The following is a 22889-nucleotide window of genomic DNA, read 5'->3' as shown; positions in this document are numbered from 1 at the left end:
TTGTGGACTTTTAAAGTGGGGAGCAGTACTTGGGTGGTTATAATTAAGTAATTTAGTTAGCATTTGAGAGTTTACTGTTGCCTTCAGAGAACTTCGTTTGAAGTGGTTGGCCCAAGTCCCTGTATCTGTAAAAACCACCCCTAAATAAGAGAAGGACTCTGTTTGTTTTATAGCCTCTCCATCCAAATACCAATTGCATTTGGGCCATCTTTTTCTCACCACTTTGGATTTAATCGTATTAATATTCAGAAATTTAGAAGTGCAATAGGCACCAAATTTCCCCATCAATCTTCTCAGGCCTACTTGGGAGTGTGCCATCAAAACCATGTCATCAGCATACAAAAGGATGTTGATGTATCTGTTAAGGATCTTTGGTGTGTGAACATCTATAGAATGGAAAAATCCTGGGATGTCATTAACATAAAGATTAAACAGCATCCGGGCCAAGGTGCATCCTTGTCTAACACCTTTGTAAGTGGGTGTGCTCTGTGTAAGAGCCAATGACTCCAGTATGGACTTTCAAGCATGTATTTGTTTTTAAAGAACTTTATTAATTTTTTTCAACATATATATAAAAACTAGCAAGAATGAAATAAGATACCTACAAAGAAAAAGAAGAAAAACTAAGAAATGTGGAAATACAAACAAAACTACTACAGAGTGACTTCCAACTTTCTACAGCAAAGATATACATAAATCAATATCAATCTCTCCAATTTAAATCATAGTAAACGTTATTTCTATAAAACATTTCAGTTTTCAATATAGCATTGCCTTTTAAAACAAATTTTCCCTCCCAGTTAAAGAACATAAGAAACCCCTTCAAACCTAATAGTTCACCAACTAATAAACATTGTCCTTCTTCACTATAATTTACTCCTATCTGCCAACTAAGCTAAAAAAACCTAACTACACCTTATTACTATTGTTTATTTATACAAATAATATCAAAAAAACAAAAACATCCATCTCAACCCTTAAAGTCTTACTGATAAACATATTTAAACAATTCTCAAGGTAAACCAAAGCATTTAAAACAAAATAACCTGTCAACATCTTACTATTATATATTTAGAAAAGTAACTTTATTAATAACCTTTTACCAAAAATATAAGTGTTATCCAAACAGCAAAAATGTTTATCTAAACCTTAAAAGACCATTCTGATAAACACATTTGAACAATTATCCCACTTCAAAGTAAACCAAGGCATTTACATATCTCAGTATTATACACAGAGCTTTCTTGTCAAACTCAAATTTTACAGCCTGTCTTGAAAAGTCCAAATATTCTTCAAAAACCTTTCAGCCTTTGAAGCCTAATTCTCTTTCTTGGTCTTGATGTGACAGCATTACAGCTTTCACATCCCTCTTTCTAGGTCCAGAACTCTTTTTTTCTTTAAATCTCCACAAGTCAATTTTCTTCCATTCACTTTTTGAGTCCAAGTCACCAATTTTCATCCTCTTTGGGGAAGCCACTTTATATTTGGATAATTTTCAACCTTGTCAGCTTCTCTCAATTGTTGGGACAGTTTGGAATTCACAAGTTCTGAGAGACAGTCCAGAACTTGAATGACTTCAAGGTAAAATTCTTTAAAAATCACTTTAATTTCCTCCATAGCATTCCACAATAAATTATGGCGACCTCTAGTGCCTCAGGAAGGTAAAGCCCACTAAGACTGAAATTGAAGACTTCCTCAGCATCTTATCATCAAAGTAACCAATCAAGGAAATAGGAAGTAATAACAAAAAGGGTTCCCACAGGAAAGTAAAAGCAAATAGGTCAGAATTCCAATCCACAGAGTCAACGAAGTAGGAAAAATCTTTTATACTCCTCAGAACGCACTTTGTTAAAAAAAAAAAAACAGTAAAAAGGCAAAATTCTTTGGTTCTCAGCATTAGAAATTATATATTAAAAAAGCCGAATTACCAAATTAGTAAATTCCAAAAATAATGGAAGTCACCAAGAGATTCTGCATTTCTTTGCTATAAAAAGCCTCTCTTTGGTAACAAATAAGCAAAAAAACCTTAGTGTTATAGAAATGGGGTGGGAAGCTTTGGAGTCCATTTTCAGCTTCAGCACGGCTTGGGAAAAGATGACAGCCCCACCTCCCAACCCGGCCCAGAGAGAGAGAGCGCTGTCACTTTAAAGAACAAATGTGACCACTCAATTTCAGGTAACTTCAAGGACATTTTACCAGCTCTGCCCCCAGAGCATTTATGGCACATTTTGTGCAGGAGGTCTGTGCTTTAGCACTGTTATCACCTGATTGCTTTTCAATAAACTTTACAAAGACCCCTTTTAATGAGTTCACTTTGGTTTTGACTGTGGACAACAGCTCAGAGATCAAACCTGAGCTTGGTGCTGTGAGCAGGCTTTGTCTGGTTAGAAAGTCAGTCATGTTTTCATTCTTTATGTTTATCAGGCTTGTATTCACGCCCTCATCCTTTGAAAGCTGTGCAGCTGCTGAGCAGATTGCAGCAGGGTGTTCGGAGGTGGGGGGCATCCTCTTCTACAGAAGAGGCGAGATCTGTGAGTCTCTGGCTTTCGACCTCTGCTTGTAACTCCCACTCTGCTTGCAAAATCCACCCGAGGGGTTAGGGGGGACTGGGATACTCACAGGAGGTGGCTGCCTGCTTGTTAGGTAGCTGTCAACTTCCAGCTGTTCTGCGGGCTGGGATGTAGCCTGCGCTGCAGAGGGTGTCTGGTGCCTCTTCCTTCTTTTTCCCATGAGGATTGGTGATCTGGAGCTTTCTCTACTCGTTCTTTACGGTGAGGGTTCCGATAGAGCAGCACAAGGCTGTCACATCGAAAGCATGAGTGGAGGGGTAAATGGAAAGTAAAATGGGCTGGTATTTTAAAACGATAGATTAAGAAAAAAGATGATTAAAAATAATCTTTTGGAGGGGCTCCTTACAGCAGTTGCCGCCTCCTCGCCATCTTGGCTCCTCCCCCAGCATTTTGAGCATGTAGGGAGGTGTGAAATGCTAAGCACAGAACATTTAGCCTTAGCCTTTTTCTAAGATCAACTCTGAGGAACAGAAACTAGTTCTATAAACCGAGGGTTCTCACAAGACCCACCAAGTGCTACATAATATGGTTGTTATATTGGACTCCTGTGGAAATACCTTCCTGGACTGATATCTTGACACAAAACTGCCAGTAATACATGCCGAAACTCTGCCTTTACTGTGTACCTGGTAAACTTTAATTTGATGGTGGATTTGAACTGAGTCACTTTTAGAAACCATGTAAATCAGGAGAGTCTGTTTCTATTCTATTACACTGGAATTTTAGACAAGCTGATGTGGAAAAGTAGAATGTGGGTAGGATGTTTTTTGGGGAGAGTGATAGGAGCAGTAGGAAAGGAATAATGTCTGGAAGGCAGCCATGGCTCTTTCTCATACTTGCATTTATGCCTCTGGATTGCAAAGGCTTGGGGGTCCCTATCCACCGCAATGTATCTTATTACCACTAGACATTACAAAGAAGCATAGACTTTATGTCTGTTCAAAAGTACAGGTAGTCCTCATTTAATGACCACAATTGGGACCGGAATTTTGGTTGCTAAACAAAGCAGTCATTAAGTGAATTGGACCTGATTTTACAACCTTTTTTGTGGCAGTTGTTAAGCAAATCACTGCAGTCATTAAGTGAACCACATGGTTGTTAAGTGAATCATGTGGTTCCCCATTGATTTTATTTGCTGGAAACCAGTTGGGAAGGTTGAAAATGGTGATCACGTGACCACAGGATGCTGTGACGGTTGTAAGTGTGAACTGGTTGCCAAATACCCAAATCATGATCACATGACTGTGGGGACACTGTGATGGTTGTAAATGTGCGGACTGCTTGCAAGTTGATTTTTTCAGCACCATCATAAGTCTGAACCATCACTAAACGAATGGTCGTGAAGTGAGGACTACCTGTAATTCAGTGGAGGCAGTCAGTAATGGGAAGAAGAGCAATTTTGCAGAAAATAGCTCATTCTAAAGATGAATGAATCAACTGAGGCTGGCTATGGCATGCCTGTATGTCCACACCCATGCACAGAGAGACGTAGAGTTCTTAGAAAGCTACTGTAAATGCAAACATAAAATACCTCTGCTGGGTTCTGCTGAAAGGAAGTTGGTGGGTTGGGCTTTCTTTCACAGAAAAGACTGGAGAGTCTATTAGCTTTGAGTTACAATTGAACATTTGCTGAAAGAAGCAAAATGTGTACTGTACAACAGTGTGTTTCCAGCCACTTTAAAACACGGAAGTGAAAGTTGGATACATGGAGGGAAAGTTGATTGCCCTGAGAATGGACTATTGAGGTCCGTGTGGTAATTCCAAAAGAGGTGGGCTCAGAACTGAATGGTGCTGAATGAATGTGGGTTGAATGCAATCCTTTCGGCAAAATGAGTGAGGATCAAATATATGAAGGAAGAGTGAATAGCTAGAGAAGGAAAAGATTGAGGAAGTGGCGATGTTTCTTCAAAAACAGGTGAAAAGTTTAAAAAACAAAAGGCAATTCATGAAACGGCATGGATATGGTGGAGGTAATAAGCAGTTGCAAAGACAGAGAGGTACAGAGAGCTCTTGTAAATGGTACCGGTATAAATCAGATTTAGTGAAACACTTTTCATGTGTCTTTAGCTTTTTTTTTTTTTTGGCTTACTGATTTTTTTTGGCAAGGCTATCCCTTTCCTTACTATTCCTTGCTCTTATGCAATACTTTTGCTTATCCAGAAAGGGAATAAGGGTACCTTGTCCTCTACTCTGGAGCCTCCTTGCTGCTTAGATGAAAGAGCAAAGCGGTTCTTTTCCCCTTGCTCCCTTCCTTTGCCAGGAGCTGTCCACTGTTCCGGTGGTGCTTCCCTGAACGGCAACGACAAAGCCGCACAACGTCTTAGTGAAATAGGCATTGCAAATTAAACTAGGGCTGTACAGTATTCCTAAACATGCTACTTGAAACAAAGGGGACGAAAGCTGCTCACCTGCCCTCAGCACAAATGTTTGGGGCGGGGGGAGTTTCAGGTTTGCTGCTGCAGCTTTTGCTGAGAAGGACCGCCTTCTTTAGACTTCAGACTCGGCTTGTCCCTGCTAGAAGTGGGGATCCAGCCGACATCCTGGGTGACTGCAGCGTGAGACGGGAGCAGCTGGCTCCCAGCACAGGCTCTCATCACCCGGTTGCGCGCCTCGCTGTGGCCTAGAAGTGTTCCCTCTGGACCAGACTGCGGTTTACAGCCACCAAGGAGATGCTGATGTGGAGGAGGTAAGCCTTAGAGCTATACTGCTTACCGCCCCCTACCTCCGCAAGGGGGACTCCTGGAGACCCTACGGGAGAGGCGCGCAACCCGAAGGACCCGGGGGGCGGGGGGCGGGGGCAGGCAGCCGGGAGGACCATGTCTCACCCCTGCAACATGGGGTGCCAGTGAGACCTGGTGGGAGAGTTTGGCCGGGCCCCGTGAGAAGATGCCTTTCCTTGCCGTCATCCCGCGGCGAGAGATCGAGGACACAGACGGCCTCTCTCCCGTTGGGCGCGGTCATCCGGGCCGCCGGTGGCCGGGTCGGGAGACGGTTCCCGAGGGAGAAGGGCTGCAAGAGCGCTGCGAGTGGCACTGGAAGCCTCTGCACCGCGCCCCTCCTCTGCTGCACCCAAGCGAGGCCAGGCTGCGCCTCCAGTGCCCTCCCCAACTCCGTAGGGGACCAGCGCCGTGCAGCCGCTCCTCACCTCACCTCACCTCACCTCACCTCACCTTCCCGCCGCCGCCCCACATCCTTCTGGGTCTGGACTTGCCGAGAGCAGGAAGAATAAATGGGGAGGCGGAGGAGAGAGGCGACCCCGTACCCCAGTCCCCGTTGCAGCGCGGGCGATCCCTTCTACAACGGAGAGCCTCTGCATCCCTCCCAAGAGGGAACTCGCAGTTTCCATCTCACCGCCGAGAGGCCTCACATCTGTTCCTAGTTCCTGCTTCCCGCCCCTCAGCCCGTTATCCCTCCATAAGGATCTCTCCCCCTATCCCAGGACTGCTCTTGCTCAAAATCCTTTCGGGAGGGAGGGGAGAGGGGAGGGGTGGGGCAGAAATGTCAAAAGTGTTTTTTGGACATTCTGGTATCTGATGGCTACCAGACAATCTCAAACACTCTTGAAAGAAGCAAACAAATCACATCACCTCCAAAAATTAACGAGATAAGCGTTATCTTTTGCAAAAGCCACACTGAATATTTCTGAACCATGAATGGATTCACACAACACCTGAAGCCCTAAGCCCAGTTTAACAAGATGGCCGCGCTCACACAACATGCTATTTCCACCCACAACCTTTATTTATATATTTATTTAACAGTAATTTATAGCCTTAGGCATGAAAGCCTGCTAGGTGACTGGGCCAGTCACACTCTCTCAGCCCTAGGAAGGAGGCAATGGCAAACCGCTTCTGAAAAAGAAAACTGCAGGGACTAGTCCAGGCACTCACCAAGGATTGGACACAAATAAATGGAAAAGAAAAAAAAATAGCTATCCTCGATCCAAATAGACCTGTTATAGCATAATAGATGATCTGATTCACACAACACACTAGGACAATGGTGGGGTTTGGTGAAAGTGAAACACAAACTACCACCCACATTTTAGCCTAGCTTGTTTTGTGTGAGTGAAAGGTGAAAGCTCCCCTGTGCAAGCAGCGAGTCACGTCTGACTGGGTCGTGGGGAGAGTTTCGGCTGCAGTACCGCCGCCTACCACTTTGCGCCACACAAGGCTGTTTTGTTTTGTGTAAACTGCCATTATATATGTTTCTGATTGCCCCACCTCAGACAGGAGCTAGGAATAAGAACAAATATCTATATGATCCAAATGCTAAAACGAAGGCCAGAAACATTGAGGCTTTTCATTGTACAGTATTAAAAAAGGCAAATAAGATGTGTGTTCATTTCTGATTGCCCCACCTAAGTAGGAGCTGGGAATGGAAAAATAATATCTAAATTATCAACTGAATGATTATCTACAATGATCAAAGTGCCACTAAAAACACAGGGCTTTTCAGTCCATAAATAGAGGATTGAGTCACGGACTGTCCCTTTTGATTCATTTCCTGCTCCATACAATGATTTTCTTTAAAAATGAAGTTTCAGTGTGATGGGGACTCTTCTATCTGTCCCATTCTTTCATCTGGACCTTCTGACACAACTCTTGAGGATGCAAACACCCTCTTCCACTTGAGGTGACAAACCTTTCTGTACAAGGGGAATGGGATGATCCTGTGCAAGAAGGGACAGAAGGATAAAATTATTCTTCCACAGTGGCATCCTGACTGGCCATGTTTTGATGATAAAAACCCCAGTCTCTCAAACCAGGCCACAACCCGTTGTCTAAATCTAGCAAGATTTGTCATGGGCAAATAATTTTTGGCACTCAAAATTTGACTGAGATCTGTTCCTCCCCTTCTTCTTTCTGACCAATCCTGTTGGGCAACCCAATCTTTGTCTAGGAGCCTCTGTTCCTATGATATGAACATCTCTCCAAGATAGTTGTCTAATTACAAAAATCATAAAATGGAGGACAAATCTCCACCTCCCCTCCTCTCCTCAGCATGCATTTTACACAAACAGTGGAGTGGTGGTGTGGGCAGTCATTTTTAGTGTGGCTCTTGTGGCATCACTATTTGCAGCATGCAGCAGCTCTAGAACTATGAACTGGGACCAGATCTTCATAAACAATCTTCATTTCAAACCATACAGTTTAGAGCTATTTGTTTCATCTCAGGTATATGGCAATGTGTTCCAAACTACACTAAACATCCAAATCTAGAACACACGCTACTAGCTATTTTAGTTAACTGGAATCAACATGCTCATACAGGAAGTATGACTCCAGAATATCTATCAAGGAAAGGTAGTTGCCTTCATGTCAGGGGTGTGCAATATCTGTTGGCTCAAGGTCCACTCTAGGCTTTGCACTGCATGTGGATGCTTGTAAACCAAAAGTGGGCAGGTCCTGGTGCTGTTTTTTTGGTGGAAGTGAAATATATGCCTTAAGTATCTGTACTTCAAATACTTTCTTTAAACTCTCAAACATGCAAAAAAGAGGGGGAGTCTTCTTTGGCTGCACCCATTCTGAAGGCCACCAGATTGATGGTGTGTGTCACATATGGCTCCTGGGCTGCGATTTTGGCACTTCCACGTTCTCTCCCACCATTGCCTTCCTGGAACCATCTGATTGGCCACTGGGATACTAGATGCCAGATAAGATGAACTTCCTTGATCTGCTTTAGCAGGTCATTTCTTGTCATAAGTCTGTAATTCAACTACATTATAGAAATGGCCAGTGCTACATGTTGTGGTAGTAGGACCAAGCAGGTGCTAATCAAGAGTGGCTGATCTTGTGTTGCCCATCTCTCCACAGGCCTGTGGATACCTTATGGTGTTTGCAACCACCTTGGAAGTGGAGGACAAACTGCATTTGGCTGACTTTTGCTATGCTATGTCTGACCATGCTGACCTTAGTTTGCCTACAGTCAGGGCTACTGCTACATTTGGGTCCCCGTGAGCCAGGAGTGCCCTCCAACTCCATGAGAACAAACTTCCAGGGCATCCAGACTTCCTCAGAAAGAAACAGAACTCTACAGTTCCTCTCCATTGCTAGATCTGTTAAGCAGAGATTAGAAGTTACAACACAGTCTTTGGCAGAGGATTCTTTCTTCTCCAGAACCAGGAAGTTCTGGCAACGCCTTGAGAAGGTGCTTGCTGGATTCCTACAACTCAGAAGGATGTCTCATTTCAGCCGCCCAGCACAGCCCCTACCCTGGCCTGTATGGCAGAAAGAGCTTTCATCCCGAGTATTGGGCCCTCGTCTCCAGCAAGTCTTCCAGAACTATCAAGCAATGAACAAGTATCGGGTGCCCTCAGGTGCTGGGCAGCACTCAGGCAATCCACACCCAACTGGGATGGAGCTCTTGTGCCAGCTCAAAAGTCGTCTTAATGTGTCCACTGTGTTAGGTGAGGAAGGACCCTTTGCAGAACCTGAATGGAGGGGTATGCTACCTCAGAGGAGTTTGGCAGAAGATCTGGGTCACCTGGCAACATGTGCAGTTGTGAGCTCAGCTGGCTCCATGTTGGGGTCAGGACTGGGCAATGAGATTGGTGAGTGTTAACGGAAGAGTCAGACATTCCTATGGGGGGGGGTTGTGACTCAGCCTAATTAATCTTCCTTATAGAGTTGGTAAATATCTTATTCTTAGACAAATGCTATAATTCATGGTCATATTAAAATGTCGTTTTTTCTTTTTTTGGAAGAAGCCAAGGAATACAATCCTATGTTGCAGTAGATGTCCCACCTTTCCTTTCTATCTTGTTCTATTCTTAGAATAGAGAACCTGTTTCTAGCTCTCTGCTATTTGGATGATCAAAATAATTTTCATTCTCACCTCTCTGGGATTATTCTCTCTGATCCGGATGCTCCCAGCTCCTGTTAGCTTTCTCCCAGAATTCAGTATAAAATCTATGACAACTTTTTCAGTACAGTGCTGCTTGGTTTCATCATAGTTAAACCCCTTCATTAATGTATTGGGATCCTCTAACTTAACTGGTGTGACTGTGACTGTATTCCCACAAGCTACTTTAACAGATCAGGTAAAGATTTAGCATTTGCACAATATGCTATGCTTGGTTAGGATTATTATGTCTTGTCTTTCATGGAAGGAACCCAGCCCATTGCTTAGTAATGGCTGTGTATGTTGCTTGAACCTCCAGTGGTGTTTAAACGTTGTGAACCTTTTTGAATTTTCAATATTTCTGCATAGATATGATCTAAAATGTTCTCCACACAAGTCCTAAACTAGATACAGAGAATCCAGTTAAACAAATGAGTAGAAACATTATACTTGTTCATTTATTTATTGAGGGAAATGATCCAAAGCTACATATTTGCATGTGGCAAAAGTATGTGAACGTTTGTTTGTTTATTTATTTATATTAAATTTATCACTGCCCATCTCCCAAAAGGGACTCTGGGCAGTTTACATTAAAACATTTTTATTGTTTATGTAAATTGTTTATTTACGTTTGCTTTCAGTAACTGGTGTGCCCCCCTTGGGCAGCAATAACTGCAACTAAACATTTCCGCTAACTGTTGATCAGTTGTGCACATTGGCTTGGAGGAATTTTAGCCCATTCTTCTTTACAGACCAGCTTCAACTCAGGGATATCGGTAGGATTCCTGGCACGAACTGCCTGTTTCCACAACATTTCTATAGGATTAAGGTCAGGACTTTGACTTGGCCATTCCAAAACATTCCAATATGCTTTAACCATTCTTTGGTCGTACAACTTGTGTGTTTTGGGTTGTTGTCTTGCTGCATGACCCACTTTCTCCTGAGCTTCAGTTCATGGACAGATACCATGACATTTTCCTGTAGAATTTGCTGGTACAGTTTGGAATTCATAGTTCCATCAGTGATGACAAGCCATCTTGGTCCAGATACAGCAAAGCAGGCCCAAACCATGATACTGCCACCACCGTGTTTCACAGATGGAATAAGGTTCTTGTGCTGGATTGCAGTGCTTGCCTTTCGCCAAACATAACACTTTTCATTGAAGCCAAAAAGTTCTATTTTGGTCTCATCCATGCCCAGAACATTCTTCCAATAGCCTTCTGGCTTATCCATGTGGTCTTTCACAGACTAAAGAGTAGTGGCTTTCCCCCTACAATCCTGCCATGCACACCATTGTTGTTCAGTGTTCTCAACACTGGCATTCACCAATGGAAGACAGGCCTTTAGTTCCTTAAACAATACCATGGGGTTCTTTGAGACCTCCTGCAGTATTATATCCCTTGCTTTGGTGTGATCTTGGCTGATCATTGACTACTCCTGTGGATGGTAACAGTGGCGATGAATTGCCTCTGTTTGTACATGAGCTGCCAGACAGTGGAATGGTAGAGTCCAAACTCTTCGGAAATAGTTTTGTAAATGTGAGTAGATCAATAGGTACCGCTTCGGCGGGAAGGTAACGGCGTTCCGAGTCGTCATGCCGGCCACATGACCCGGAAGTGTCTATGACAACGCCGGCTCCAAGGCTTAGAAACGGAGATGAGCACCGCCCCCTAGAGTCGGATTCGACTGGACTTTACGTCAAGGGAAACTTTTACCTTTACTAAGCATTAACAACCGCTTTTAGGAGGTCCAAATAAATCTCCTTTGTTCAAGCCATGACACACTTCCACATCCCTGTGTTGTAAAGCTCAGACTGTGATAGTAAATACCCATAATTCTGTTCTTTAAATAAGGCAGGACCTCCCACATTCACATCTGATTATCATCCCATTGATTGTAACACCTGACTCTAATTTCCCCTTCAAATGAACTGATAATCCTAGAGATTTACATACTTTTGCCACATAAGTCTGCATTATATGTTGCATTCATTGACTTCAGTAGGCATTTAATCATGTTTCAAGAGCAAAATTATGGTACAGATTTAAAGTTACATCAGTTGACTACTGTTTACTTACTCACATCTATAGCATATACAAGAACATGAATCTTAAAGTAAAATATAACATACCTGATCAGTTTTCTGACTCCATATCCACTGAAAGTGGGGTAAAACAAGGAAGCATTATTATGTGACTTTCATTAATTGCATGGTTGAGAATTTGACCCAAACAGACTTTCATTATCTCAAAATTGCAAATGGGTATATCACAGTGTTGTTATCTGCAGATGATGTGGGGATTTTACTGCAAATATTTCTGGAGCTGAGGCTGACTCTTAACTTGTTTCTGCAAGGAACAGCATTCGCAATTAAACTATAGGAAGACTCACATGAATTTTGCAAAAAAGATGCAAAACTTGAACAGATGGTGTGTTTTCATTACCTTGAGATAAATTTTCTTCCCTCTGATAATCATAAATCCCACTTCCTACATGCTGTCCTGAAATTAAGCACAAAGGATTATCACAGAAGTGAAAATAGAAGCATAGCCGGCTCCGGTGAACATGGGCCATCCCTAGGAATCTGTGCAAAACTCTGAGATAGAGGAAATACTTCAAAGAATGCAACTAGGATCAGTGCCTTATGGAGGGAAACGGTGGTGCAGCTGGGAGAACAAGAACAACAGATGCACTGCCAGCCTAAAAGAAGTAGAACAAATGTTTCAGAAATACTGTGGGGTGTATAAACTTGCTGTGAAGGAAAAACCATGTTTGCAAATTGCTCAGGAGAAATCACAGCTTTCTTAGGGCTGGGAAGCTGTCTACTGGGTGCGTGCTGTGAGTTCACAGCACCGGGAATGTGTCTGAGTGGACTGTGGGTGGTGAAAGATTTGCAGGATCAATTAACTGCAGGTAGACAGCAGACTAAGCTGCAAGAAACCTCATCTAGCCTCAGGGGGACAGGGTGACAAAGGGTGTGCTTTTCTGCCCCTGTGAAGTAAAGATGACACAGGGGGAAAAAAGCTAAAAATAAAAAAGAGAGAGAGGTGTCTAGTGAATACCACTCTCATGAGAGTTATAATGTTGAGATAGAGTAGTCCCTGATTCTTTCTCAGAAGAATGGACCAGTGATGACGAAACTTTTGGAAAAGGGCAGGGGAAAGCTCTTTGATCCAGAGTAAAACGAAAGATCCTATAATCATCTGCAACATACCAGCAGCATCAACAAGTTTACACCAACTGGCACATTGCGGATACTGTGGAGCTCCTGAAGCCGTTCTGAGTATTAGCAATTGACTCTGGGCAGAATAAACAAATGAGGAGGATGGATGTGAGTGTGTTTATTTGGAGAGCTACAACCCTAAAAGCATTCTCTCCTCAGCCCACGGTTAGGGAAGAATCCCATATTCTGTAGGGAATGGAGGAGGAGGGAAGACAGCAGCTGCAGCAAATGGTTATTCAGTCTAGTGCAGGGTTTCTCAGCCAGGGTTCCGGGGCACCCTAGGGTTCCATGAGAGGTCACTAGGGGTTCCCTGGGAGATCACAATTTGTTTAAAAAATTATTTCAAATTTGGGCAACTTCACATTAAAGAGGTAACTTTCATTCTTTATTTTTAGTTTAAGAACACTGTTCATGCATACTGTATATACAGGCCTGCTCATGAAACGAATATAATAATTTTGTAACTTCTGGCCTATATTTGAGCCTGAATGTGCAGGGGTTCCCTGAGGCCTGAAAAATATTTCAAGGCTTCCTCCAGGGTCAAAAGGTTGAGAAAGGTTGGTCTAGCGTGACACTTACAAACTGCAAGTTAGATGGCACATGGAGCAGTTCTGAGAAATTCTGTATAATGGGGCTAATTGTTGTCTTTATTTATCCAGAGACTCACAACACAGAGCACAAATGCAGATTTATTATTTTCTGGTTCCTTTTCTACTCTAAAAGCTTCACTGCCTCACACATGTGCATCCTAAGCAAACGATCCAATTCAATGTCTAGATAGGCAAACTAGGTATGAGTTCCACCACTTATTTCAACCTATATGATGGCTCTGAAAGTACTACAGTTCCCACCTACTTGTATGACTTGTCTCACTTCAGCACTTTTCTCATGTCTCCTTGCACATTTCCACTTGAGTACCATTGTTTCATCCAGTTTATTTGGGAATTTCAACTCTGTCTTGTTTTGGGAACCACTTCATGTTTTAAGAACCATCTCTTGTAGATTTGGAAATCTTAATTCTTGTAATTTTTTTTACATGCTACAAAAACTAAAATCTTGGAAATATTTGTTCTATCCCATCCTCAAGAAACTATTACTGGACAATTCATTCCGCCCCTACGGCTTGCTTTGAGTGAGTCTCATGTACTCCATCTTTCATATATGCACTCAGGTAGCATTATATACATATAAGCCATATAGATACTGAAGCCAATTTAGTGGCCTGCTAGAACCACTGAAATGGAGCAGAGCTTAATACAGCTTAGCAGCTAGCACAGGAAAAGAAAATTATCTTAGATAGCTTCAATGAGCACATCAGAGAGACACAGGTTATTGATCTTATGCACTCAGCCCTCCCAAGCATAAAGAATCACACGCTTAGACATATTAGGTTAAGAAGTAAAAGAATTTCTTACTGACTTTAATGTTGCTTCTGCTACATCCATCTTGGTGAAAAAGATGAAGTTCCTTTGTTCTTCTTTCTTTTCTAAATACTTAGTTTTGCCCTAAACTCTCAGCCCTACAGCTGCCAAGAGCTGCATGGAAGAAAGGGGAATTCCAGGCCCACCACATGGTGCCCAGAATGGAGGAGAGCAGCACACATCTGTGTGCTCGCTTCTGGTGGAGAAGAAGGAAGAGGGAAAGAGGAAGTGGGAGTGGCAACAAACAGCTTCCTCAGAGTTGCATTGTGGGACAACTTAATTTACATGTTAATTCACATGCAAATGAGGCACACTGGATTTGCCAGAATTTCCAACAGATACAAATCAGGATATATATTAACAACATGGTTAACACTGGCAACAATATGATGACAACTGTGCCCCACCTCCTGTTTTATGTCTTTGCTTGTTCAGCTAACAACCAGGCTGGATTATAAATGGAATAATGGACACAGTGGGTTTACAAAGGGCACATTAAAAATAATTTTCATGCACCCACACACCCAGACACACCCATAGATATACATGGGATAGCCAGTTTAGTCTAGTGGCTGAAGTGCTGGACTAGGATTGGGAAAACCCAGGTTTCCTGCCCTTGGTACAAAAACCACCTGGGTGACCTTGGCCAATCATGCTCTCTCAGTCCTAGGAAGAAAGCAATGGCAAATCCCGGATCCTGCAAAGATTTTAATGTAGCCCTGGCTAGCAGGGACAAGAAATAAGAGAGAAATCAGGCCACACCAGCTATGTGGCTGTTTTCCCCACCCCATCTTGCTTTGACGAAGGGAATGTTATTGTAAAATAAACCGAGGTCAGGGAGGGATGACCTAGTGGTGAGATCTATCCACTTTCTCTATCTTCTACCCTTATTTTTCTCATTTTCTCAGACTCCCATGATGCTGTCCTTCGTTTCAATGGTGCCCCAACCACTGGCTACGAACATGATGTGGGCACCAAAACAACACTCCGCCTTGTGAATTCCCAGGTGGGCAATGAACTTTGGAGGCCAAGACTCAGCTGTGGGTAAAAGAAAGCCAGTGGGAAGATAAAAACTAAAAGGGGGGAAGGTAGAGAAAAACCAATGGCTTTGTTTCATGTGTTTGCCATAAAACAGGCAGTAGCCTCAGTTCATTATACAGTTAGATATCAGGGATGTCTGCAGGTAGTCAAAAAAGTGAACATGGTGGCCAGGCCAATGTGATTAAAGCTGTACCTGTTTTTATATGCATCATATTTTATATCTTACATTGTTACATGAATCGATTTGGCTGATTGTCCTCAAATATATCAACATATAAGAAAGATTTAAAGTCAGATTCAGACAATTACAGACCTAGCTGTTCTGACAGTTGCAGGCAAATTATATACCTTTTAATTACAAGGTAGAATGTGCATTGCTTTGTCCTGAGAGAAAAAGTGAGTTGCCTAGGCTCATAAGGTAGGAAAAGATCTCAGAGGTCTTCAAGTCCACTGTTTCTCAAACTTGGCAGCTTTAACATGCGTGGACTTCAGCTCCCAGAATTCCCTAGTCAACATGCTGGCTGGGAAATTCTGGGAGTTGAAGTCTATGCATCTTAAAATTGCCAAGATTGATAAAGACTGTTCTAGTCCATCCCGCTGCCCAGGGCAGGAATCTCTATACCATCCCAAACAAATAGCTATTCAACCTTTGCTTGAAAACCTCCTGTGATGGTGCACACACAATTCCAGGAGGCAGGCTGTTCCACTGCCTAACTGGGATCATGGTCAGGAGATTCCTCCTTACCTTGAATTTGGATTTCCCACAGTGAAGCTTCTATAGAGAACTACGGAAGAATAAATGGCCTGTACCAACCCATAATCATCTGGATCCCTCAGTTAGACATAATTACTGAAACGGAAACCTCTCACCCAAAAACAACTGAGGTAGATCATTTAGCAGGTTCCATGATTTCAAGGAAGAGTTTGGGGCTCTGACCAGCCTTTCTCTAATATAGGCCCAGATTAAGTTGCCTGTGCTGGATTTTTCCTTCTGGCATTGTGAGGCCTGTCACTCACCTACCTGCATTTGTTTTTTAGCTGATGAAAGGAGAGATGTCTGTACCTGTGAGTTTGTGTTCTGGGACCTGGTTGCTATGTTACTGGGATTACTATGGGATTATGAAGAGGGACCTCTTGAAACATGGCAGAGATTCTCCATCACAGTAAAGACTGCATTACCTGGAGTTAACCTCCATGAGCTGGTACTTCAAACCCACCTCTGTTAATTTTTCCCTTAATAATTTTTAATATAAACCTTGATCTGGCTATTTGAAAAGAATTAGAATATAATCCCAATCTAATAATCTTTAATTAAATAACAGAGACTAAAATGTCCATGTCCAGGGGTACCCATGCAGTCAGAAAAATCATGATGGTGTCTGCGACCACATAATCAAAGCCCCACCCATTTTTACATGCATTGCAAACACATGTAAAAAAGGGCAGGGCTTTAATCTTACAGTCATTGCCACCATTGTGCCCACATTTCTTAACGTTTAAGATATTTGTGAGAAGTCATTGCTGATGTTTATGTCTCAGGTATCAAGGTTGCATGTCTGAAACTCAGCATTCCCTCAACCCTCAGTTAATTACTTTATTTTCACATATTATTACTTACAGTATTAATACTAATAAAATGCCAAAGATAACTGCATGGGGCTCATATGAATACATTTTGCCTTTATCATAATTGAGATAGTTTGCATATTATTGCCATTAAGGCAATGATTGCTGCTGGTTGCAAATTTGCATATTGGTATTCTTCACTAGCTGCAGGTCAGAGAAAGATCCTTGATCATTGCTCCAAAAAATCCTCTCCTCTGAAATTGTAGCAGTTGTTTGCTATATAGGATTGTTGGGAGATAGTGCTGAGACTTTTTCTCTATGGCAGCCTGGCATTTTGCTGAATATGGCTGGAATCGAACCCTCCGCTAAAAGTCAAATATCAAGGACAGTAAGATTATCACAGTAGCAGCCTTCAGAATGTGTATTAATTATTAAGCTGTTCTTAAGGAGTTCCAGAAAAGTTGGATGACACTCTGTACAATTCAGACCTAGTGAGCTTGCTGCCAGCAAATCTGCGAAGTGCAGCTTGAAGATGGAAAATGTCTTTGTTCAGCATTCTCAACCAAAGGCATTAGCGGCAAATAATTTAGAATGGAGCAGCAGAAAGATAAAAGGGTAGAAAAAATGCATACCACAAAGGAAGCTGAATCTGAGAGATGAGGCTCTCCCTCTATGGAAATGTATAGGATGCTTCTGGGCAATTCTTACAAAATATAGGACTTTCCTCTGATTCTTTCCAAGATATTTCTAAATGAAGGGAAGTACTCTTATTCTGATGAATTTGCCAGGCTGGCCATGAACACCACTAGGTTGTGTTCCTTGCAGCTGCGTGGTTGGCTTGAATTAATGAGTCAAAAATGTTCTCATTCTGCTCCACAGCTGATGGCTTCTCCAGAGCAGCATTTTCTAGATGGACAACTCTATGCCCAGGGAACTCTGGTCGCATGGGATCCAGCCCCTTACCCAGGGGACCTAGAAGAGGTGAGAGTCTCTGGTTGGGGTCACATTATATGCTTTGTTGTTTATTCGTTTAGTCGCTTCTGACTCTTCGTGACTTCATGGACCAGCCCACGTCAGAGCTTCCTGTCGGTCGTCAACACCCCCAGCTCCCCCAGGGACAAGTCCGTCACCTCTAGAATATCATCCATCCACCTTGCCCTTGGTCGGCCCCTCTTCCTTTTGCCTTCCACTCTCCCTAGCATCAACATCTTCTCCAGGCTGTCCTGTCTTCTCATTATATGGCCAAAGTATTTCAGTTTTGCCTTTAATATCATTCCCTCAAGTGAGCAGTCTGGCTTTATTTCCTGGAGGATGGACTGGTTTGATCTTCTTGCAGTCCAAGGCACTCTCAGGATTTTCCTCCAACACCACAGTTCAAAAGCATCGATCTTCCTTCTCTCAGCCTTCCTTATGGTCCAGCTCTCGCAGCCATATGTCACTATGGGGAACACCATTGCTTTAACTATGCGGACCTTTGTTGTCAGTGTGATGTCTCTGCTCTTAACTATTTTATCGAGATTTGTCATTGCTCTTCTCCCAAGGATTAAGCGTCTTCTGATTTCATGACCGCAGTCAGCATCTGCAGTAATCTTTGCACCTAGGAATACAAAGTCTTTCACTGCTTCTACATTTTCTCCCTCTATTTGCCAGTTATCAATCAAGCTGGTTGCCATAATCTTGGTTTTTTTGAGGTTTAGTTGCAAGCCAGCTTTTGCACTTTCTTCTTTCACCTTCATCATAAGGCTCCTCAGTTCCTTTTCACTTTCAGCCATCAAAGTGGTATCATCAGCATATCTGAGATTGTTAATGTTTCTTCCAGCGATTTTAACTCCAGCCTTGGATTCCCCATTATATGCTAGCCTAGGTTAAAATGGGGCCAGGGTAATCTGTGGCTCCCATATGTTATCACAGCATCTTGTGTGAACCAGGCCATCTTCTCAAGCTATAATATAGTTTGTTGGGGCAACAAGACACAATTGTGTTTTGTTTACCCAGGCCTAGGGTTAATTTGTGTTGTATGAACTTAGTCCCTTTAATATCTGTATTGTGGGACAGAATGGGAATCTGCACACACACACATACATAACACCCCTACTTCTATGGAGCAGAGTTGGGCAACTTATGGCTCATAAGCCACATGTGTTTAGTGTCCCAGAGCACTCAGGACAGAGCTACTGATATTCAGCAGCTAATGGATTTTTCCCTATTTTCTTAAAAACATAATATTTAAAATAGATTGCTATCCTAAAATCCTAAAAAACAATAAACCCAAACCTGAAAAAAAATCAGGCCAAATTTTATGGTGCATTCTTGAAGCTTTCAGTGGTTTAACAAGTAATTTCAAAAGTATAGCTTTGGGCTGTAAAATATTCCTCTGCCATAGGGGATCAGAGACATTCAACAGGGTATGGAATGAGAGGGAATGAAGTATGGTGTTCTCTGATCCTCTAGATACATATTTTTAGAGGTATATAGGAGCAGTCTTTTGTAGCTTTTTACTTTTTAATTGTAAGCTGTCCAGAGTCATTGGGAGTTGAGCGGCCTATAAATTGAATGAATGAACTGTATGATAATTGAAAACAGACCTAGAACCGGCTGGACCTTGTAGCTAGATAGAGGTACTATTACCTTCCTGTTGTACTGGAATGAAACCCAACTTGGCCAGAGTTTTAATTGACATGGATTTAGGCCAAGACCTGTTCTTCCTGTGGAAATGTGTCTGGGTGTGTATATGGGGGAGACATCTATATGTCCTAATTTTCCATAATTTATGTATAATTAACAATCATTCAGTCCTTTTTCCCTATCAAACACAACTATCTTGGTCTTTGATACTTAATTTCCAGATCCACGCTTCTGGTTACATCATATAGTCTGTCTAACTTAGCTGCAAAATCATTTGGGTTTTTAGCGAAAAGCATGTCTCCTTACAAAACTACAGAAACATTAATTAACACATCTCTAATCTTGCTACAAACATTATTTATATGTTAATCCATACAAACATTAAACAACCAAGGAAACCTAACAGATCCTTGTTTTTCATTCTGCTCAGTGTTGGACAGTTGCAAAGTATTCTGTTTTATTCTCAGGCATCATGTCTTATTACATTCAGCATTTAGCAACGAACCTTCAACTCTACATTCATAAAAACATTCTCTAATTTAAATACTGTATATTAGTATATATACTGCATGCTTTCTCTAACTTAACATGTGTATAATACACTTTGTGTTTCTTGAATGTGAATGCTTATTTTTTGCAAAAGCATAATTAGTGAACTCACAGCTAGAAAATGATGCGATAGCCTCCAACTTGGAAAGCTAAAAAAAATCATGTATGGTAAACCATGATGGATAAAGGGACCCTTTTTGTTGGTGTTGGACATCCAAGTTCAAGTCCACACTCAGGCTTTTATAGCTCACTAGGTGACATTGGTCTGAGAGGGAATAAATGACTCAATCAGCCTTACATTGTAGATTGTCACTGTAGGAAAAAATTGGAGGAAAGAGTGCTGTGAATGCTGCCTTGAGGTTCTAAATCAAAGATGGGATATAAATCTAATGAATGAATGTATTTGGCCACTTTTAGAAGCACTTGGGTCTGATTCAGCTGCAGCACCTTCTTTTTATATATTTTTTCTTAGTAATAAACTATTTCTAAAGTCTAGAATTTCTTCTCCAGAGTTAAGTAACTGACTCATAGGTGCAGGATGTACCAATGATAACTTTCTCTTCCAGATTTCAATGACATACTAAGCTAAAAAACTCAGTTAACAAACACATGGGCTGCCATCTCGACCTTACCTCCATCACACACTAAGCTTTGTGGCTTACTATATCAAAACTGCCTCGGTTTGGGTTTTCTGGAAACCAGATTTGTAACCAATAACAAACCTGGGTTATAAATCCCAGTTTCTGGAAACTCAAATTATGGCTGTGATTCAAATGACCCAGAGAGCAATAAAGGTTCATTGAAGAATTGTACAAGATGTGTTCATTTACCATTTTTTTTTGTAACTCAGTGTGTCACGCAGACATAATTCAACTGAAGATAATAGATTTTATCAAATCTCAAAGTTAAAACTATGAAAACTATATTGAAAAAGCTAAATTAGAGAGGTGTATCTTGATACCCTTTCTACAAGTAAGCAAAATGGAGTTCAATCACAGAATGAAAAGGGCTGTTTCTGCAGAGAAAGCCCTTTCCATTTCCCTTGTGCTTCTGAGATGTCCTCAAAAGTCCTCTGCCAATTGACTCTCCCCACTTTCAGGAAAGAAGAACTCAAAAATTGTTGTTGTTTGGAGCTTCACATGTTTTGTGAGCTCAGGCCATTTGTTTGGTCTGTGGCTCAGCCCATTAGACAAACCCACTGAGAAGTTCAGTTGATTCAGCAACTAGATTAAATGTGTTGTGCAGTTGCAGCCATTGCACTGTTAGGAGCAGCTGAATTTCTCTGCTGAATTTGGGGAAACGTGGAGGTGAAACATAACTCTGGTGTTTGGGGTAGGTTAGATAGTGATGTTACATCCTGACTGATTTGTCTTCCCTCCCTCCCCAGTGGTACAAGAGCCCTGATTACCCCCTCTTTGAACCATTCCGTACCTTGCGGGCCAACAGACCTTGGCAGCTGTTCCATCTATTGCATCCACGTCTACAGTGGGAGCTCTGGGAGCTGGTGCAGGAAGGGGCAGATGAGCAGGTGCAGCGCAACCCTCCTTCTTCAGGCCTGCTGGGTAAGTAAGAAAGGAAGATCTTCAACCTACCAGGTTCTCTGCAGCCCCACACACTACATCCTTTGAATTTTCTTGCAACTGCTTTCTACACTTGCAGTTTCAAAATGATCACTCTCTTTACAGTTGTGGCCAAGCCAGTATTTTACATTCTTTGTCCCCCTTCTTGGTTTTCTCAAGGTTTCTGCACTAGAAAACCAGACTCCATAGCTTCCAAAATGCTTGTCCTGTTGACTTCCTAGAGTGAGATTGTGTGGCTCAAAATGTTTGGAAGGCCTTCCTTCCTTCATCCCAAGAAGCCCTTTCTACTAATTTCAACTCGGGGGCAGCTGAAATTATTTAGTGACAATGGCTGGGTTCACATAACACTCTAAACCTGGGTTAACAGAACACAGTTGTTATGTTTACATAATATGCTAGGCTAAGATGGCAGAACTGTACAGCAAAAATCCAGATGACCACTAGAGGCAGAAAACAGAGATAACCTTTACATTTTGCCATCGTCTAGTGGTTGCAGGGACTTTTAATAGCCAGAATCTGCTGGTCTTAACTATATCCAAACAAATTAACCATATTATAGTTATTCAGCTCTATTACATGTAGCTGAATCCAATCCACTTTTGACCTAGTCAAGCATACTGTGTGGACCTGCTAATAAGAGGCATCAGCATGGGGTAGGGTTCAAATAATAAAAGCAGCATCATGTTGGTGCCATTCCAACTCTATCTCTTTTGTACGTTGGTCAAAAGGACTGGAACTTGCATTTTGATGGTGTAACTCTGCTTTCATCATTTTGATAAGTGCTGGATCCTACAGATGCCTCTATAGCCAATGAAAGGGTCATCCTGCACATGCCCAGAGGATCTATCATCAATATTGCAGTCCTGATGAAGAGATAGCCCCAGATGAAAGGACTCTGTCTCGCCCTGGTAACAAACTCCCCAGTCCTGGAGGTCCCTTATGTACTAGTCACTTTATTCAGTCTGGTTCTTTTTCTTTCCCTGTCTTGCTCTCCCCTCAATCTCTAGGGACAGTGCTAATGATGTCCTTGTGTGAACTTGTCCATGTGTATGAATTCCTACCATCCCAACGGCAATCCCACCAGTGCCACTATTACCAGGATTTCTCTGATGATGCCTGCACACTGGGTGCTTATCACCCACTGCTCTTTGAGAAGAACCTGGTGCGGCGCATGAACCGTGGCACAGAGGCTGACTTGGCACAACGGGGCCGTGTGACTCTGCCAGGCTTCCGAGTCCTGAACTGTACCCAGAAGGAGTAAAATCTTCAGCAGGTTCTGAAGCAAGGTGAGGCAATCTGTTTTACATGGCAACAGAGGGGATCACAAATACCATCTAAAAGCAAGCATACATCTCTACATGGTGTTGTCAGATTGCTTAAGCTTGAGCTATCGATGTAGTGCAGTGTTTCTCAACCTCAGCAACTTTGATATGTGGACTTCAACTCCCAGAATTCCCATGCTGGCTGGAAT

At 42.2% G+C, this 22889-nt stretch overlaps 1 protein-coding gene and 1 long non-coding RNA gene across 2 annotated transcripts; both read left to right on the top strand.

Annotated features, from left to right (window-relative positions):
- The first annotated feature begins 5170 nt into the window (after positions 1–5170).
- On the top strand, positions 5171–22856 carry LOC134494308 (beta-galactoside alpha-2,6-sialyltransferase 1-like). The gene is made up of 6 exons (XM_063299412.1): positions 5171–5256; positions 8387–9123; positions 14966–15063; positions 17544–17645; positions 21226–21400; positions 22426–22856. The coding sequence occupies exons 1-6, from the start codon at positions 5240–5242 to the stop codon at positions 22677–22679; spliced, it is 1383 nt and encodes a 460-aa protein (XP_063155482.1). The 5' UTR covers positions 5171–5239; the 3' UTR covers positions 22680–22856.
- LOC134494346 (uncharacterized) lies at positions 9667–9855 on the top strand. Its single transcript, XR_010067667.1, has 2 exons — positions 9667–9700; positions 9733–9855. It is a non-coding gene; the product is annotated as an uncharacterized LOC134494346 (long non-coding RNA).
- Positions 22857–22889: the final 33 nt, after the last annotated feature.

Source organism: Candoia aspera, chromosome 1 (assembly GCF_035149785.1).
Source record: "Candoia aspera isolate rCanAsp1 chromosome 1, rCanAsp1.hap2, whole genome shotgun sequence".
NCBI lineage: Eukaryota > Metazoa > Chordata > Lepidosauria > Squamata > Boidae > Candoia > Candoia aspera.
This window is presented reverse-complemented; position numbering and strand designations above follow the sequence as displayed.

What these genes read in the sequence shown, in the direction of transcription:
- LOC134494308 (XM_063299412.1), top strand. An exon ending in AGGACTGGGCAATGAGATTG is followed by an intron (nt 9,124 to 14,965) that starts GTGAGTGTTAAC and finishes TCATTTTCTCAG; the next exon opens with ACTCCCATGATGCTGTCCTT. An exon ending in ACCCAGGGGACCTAGAAGAG is followed by an intron (nt 17,646 to 21,225) that starts GTGAGAGTCTCT and finishes CTCCCTCCCCAG; the next exon opens with TGGTACAAGAGCCCTGATTA.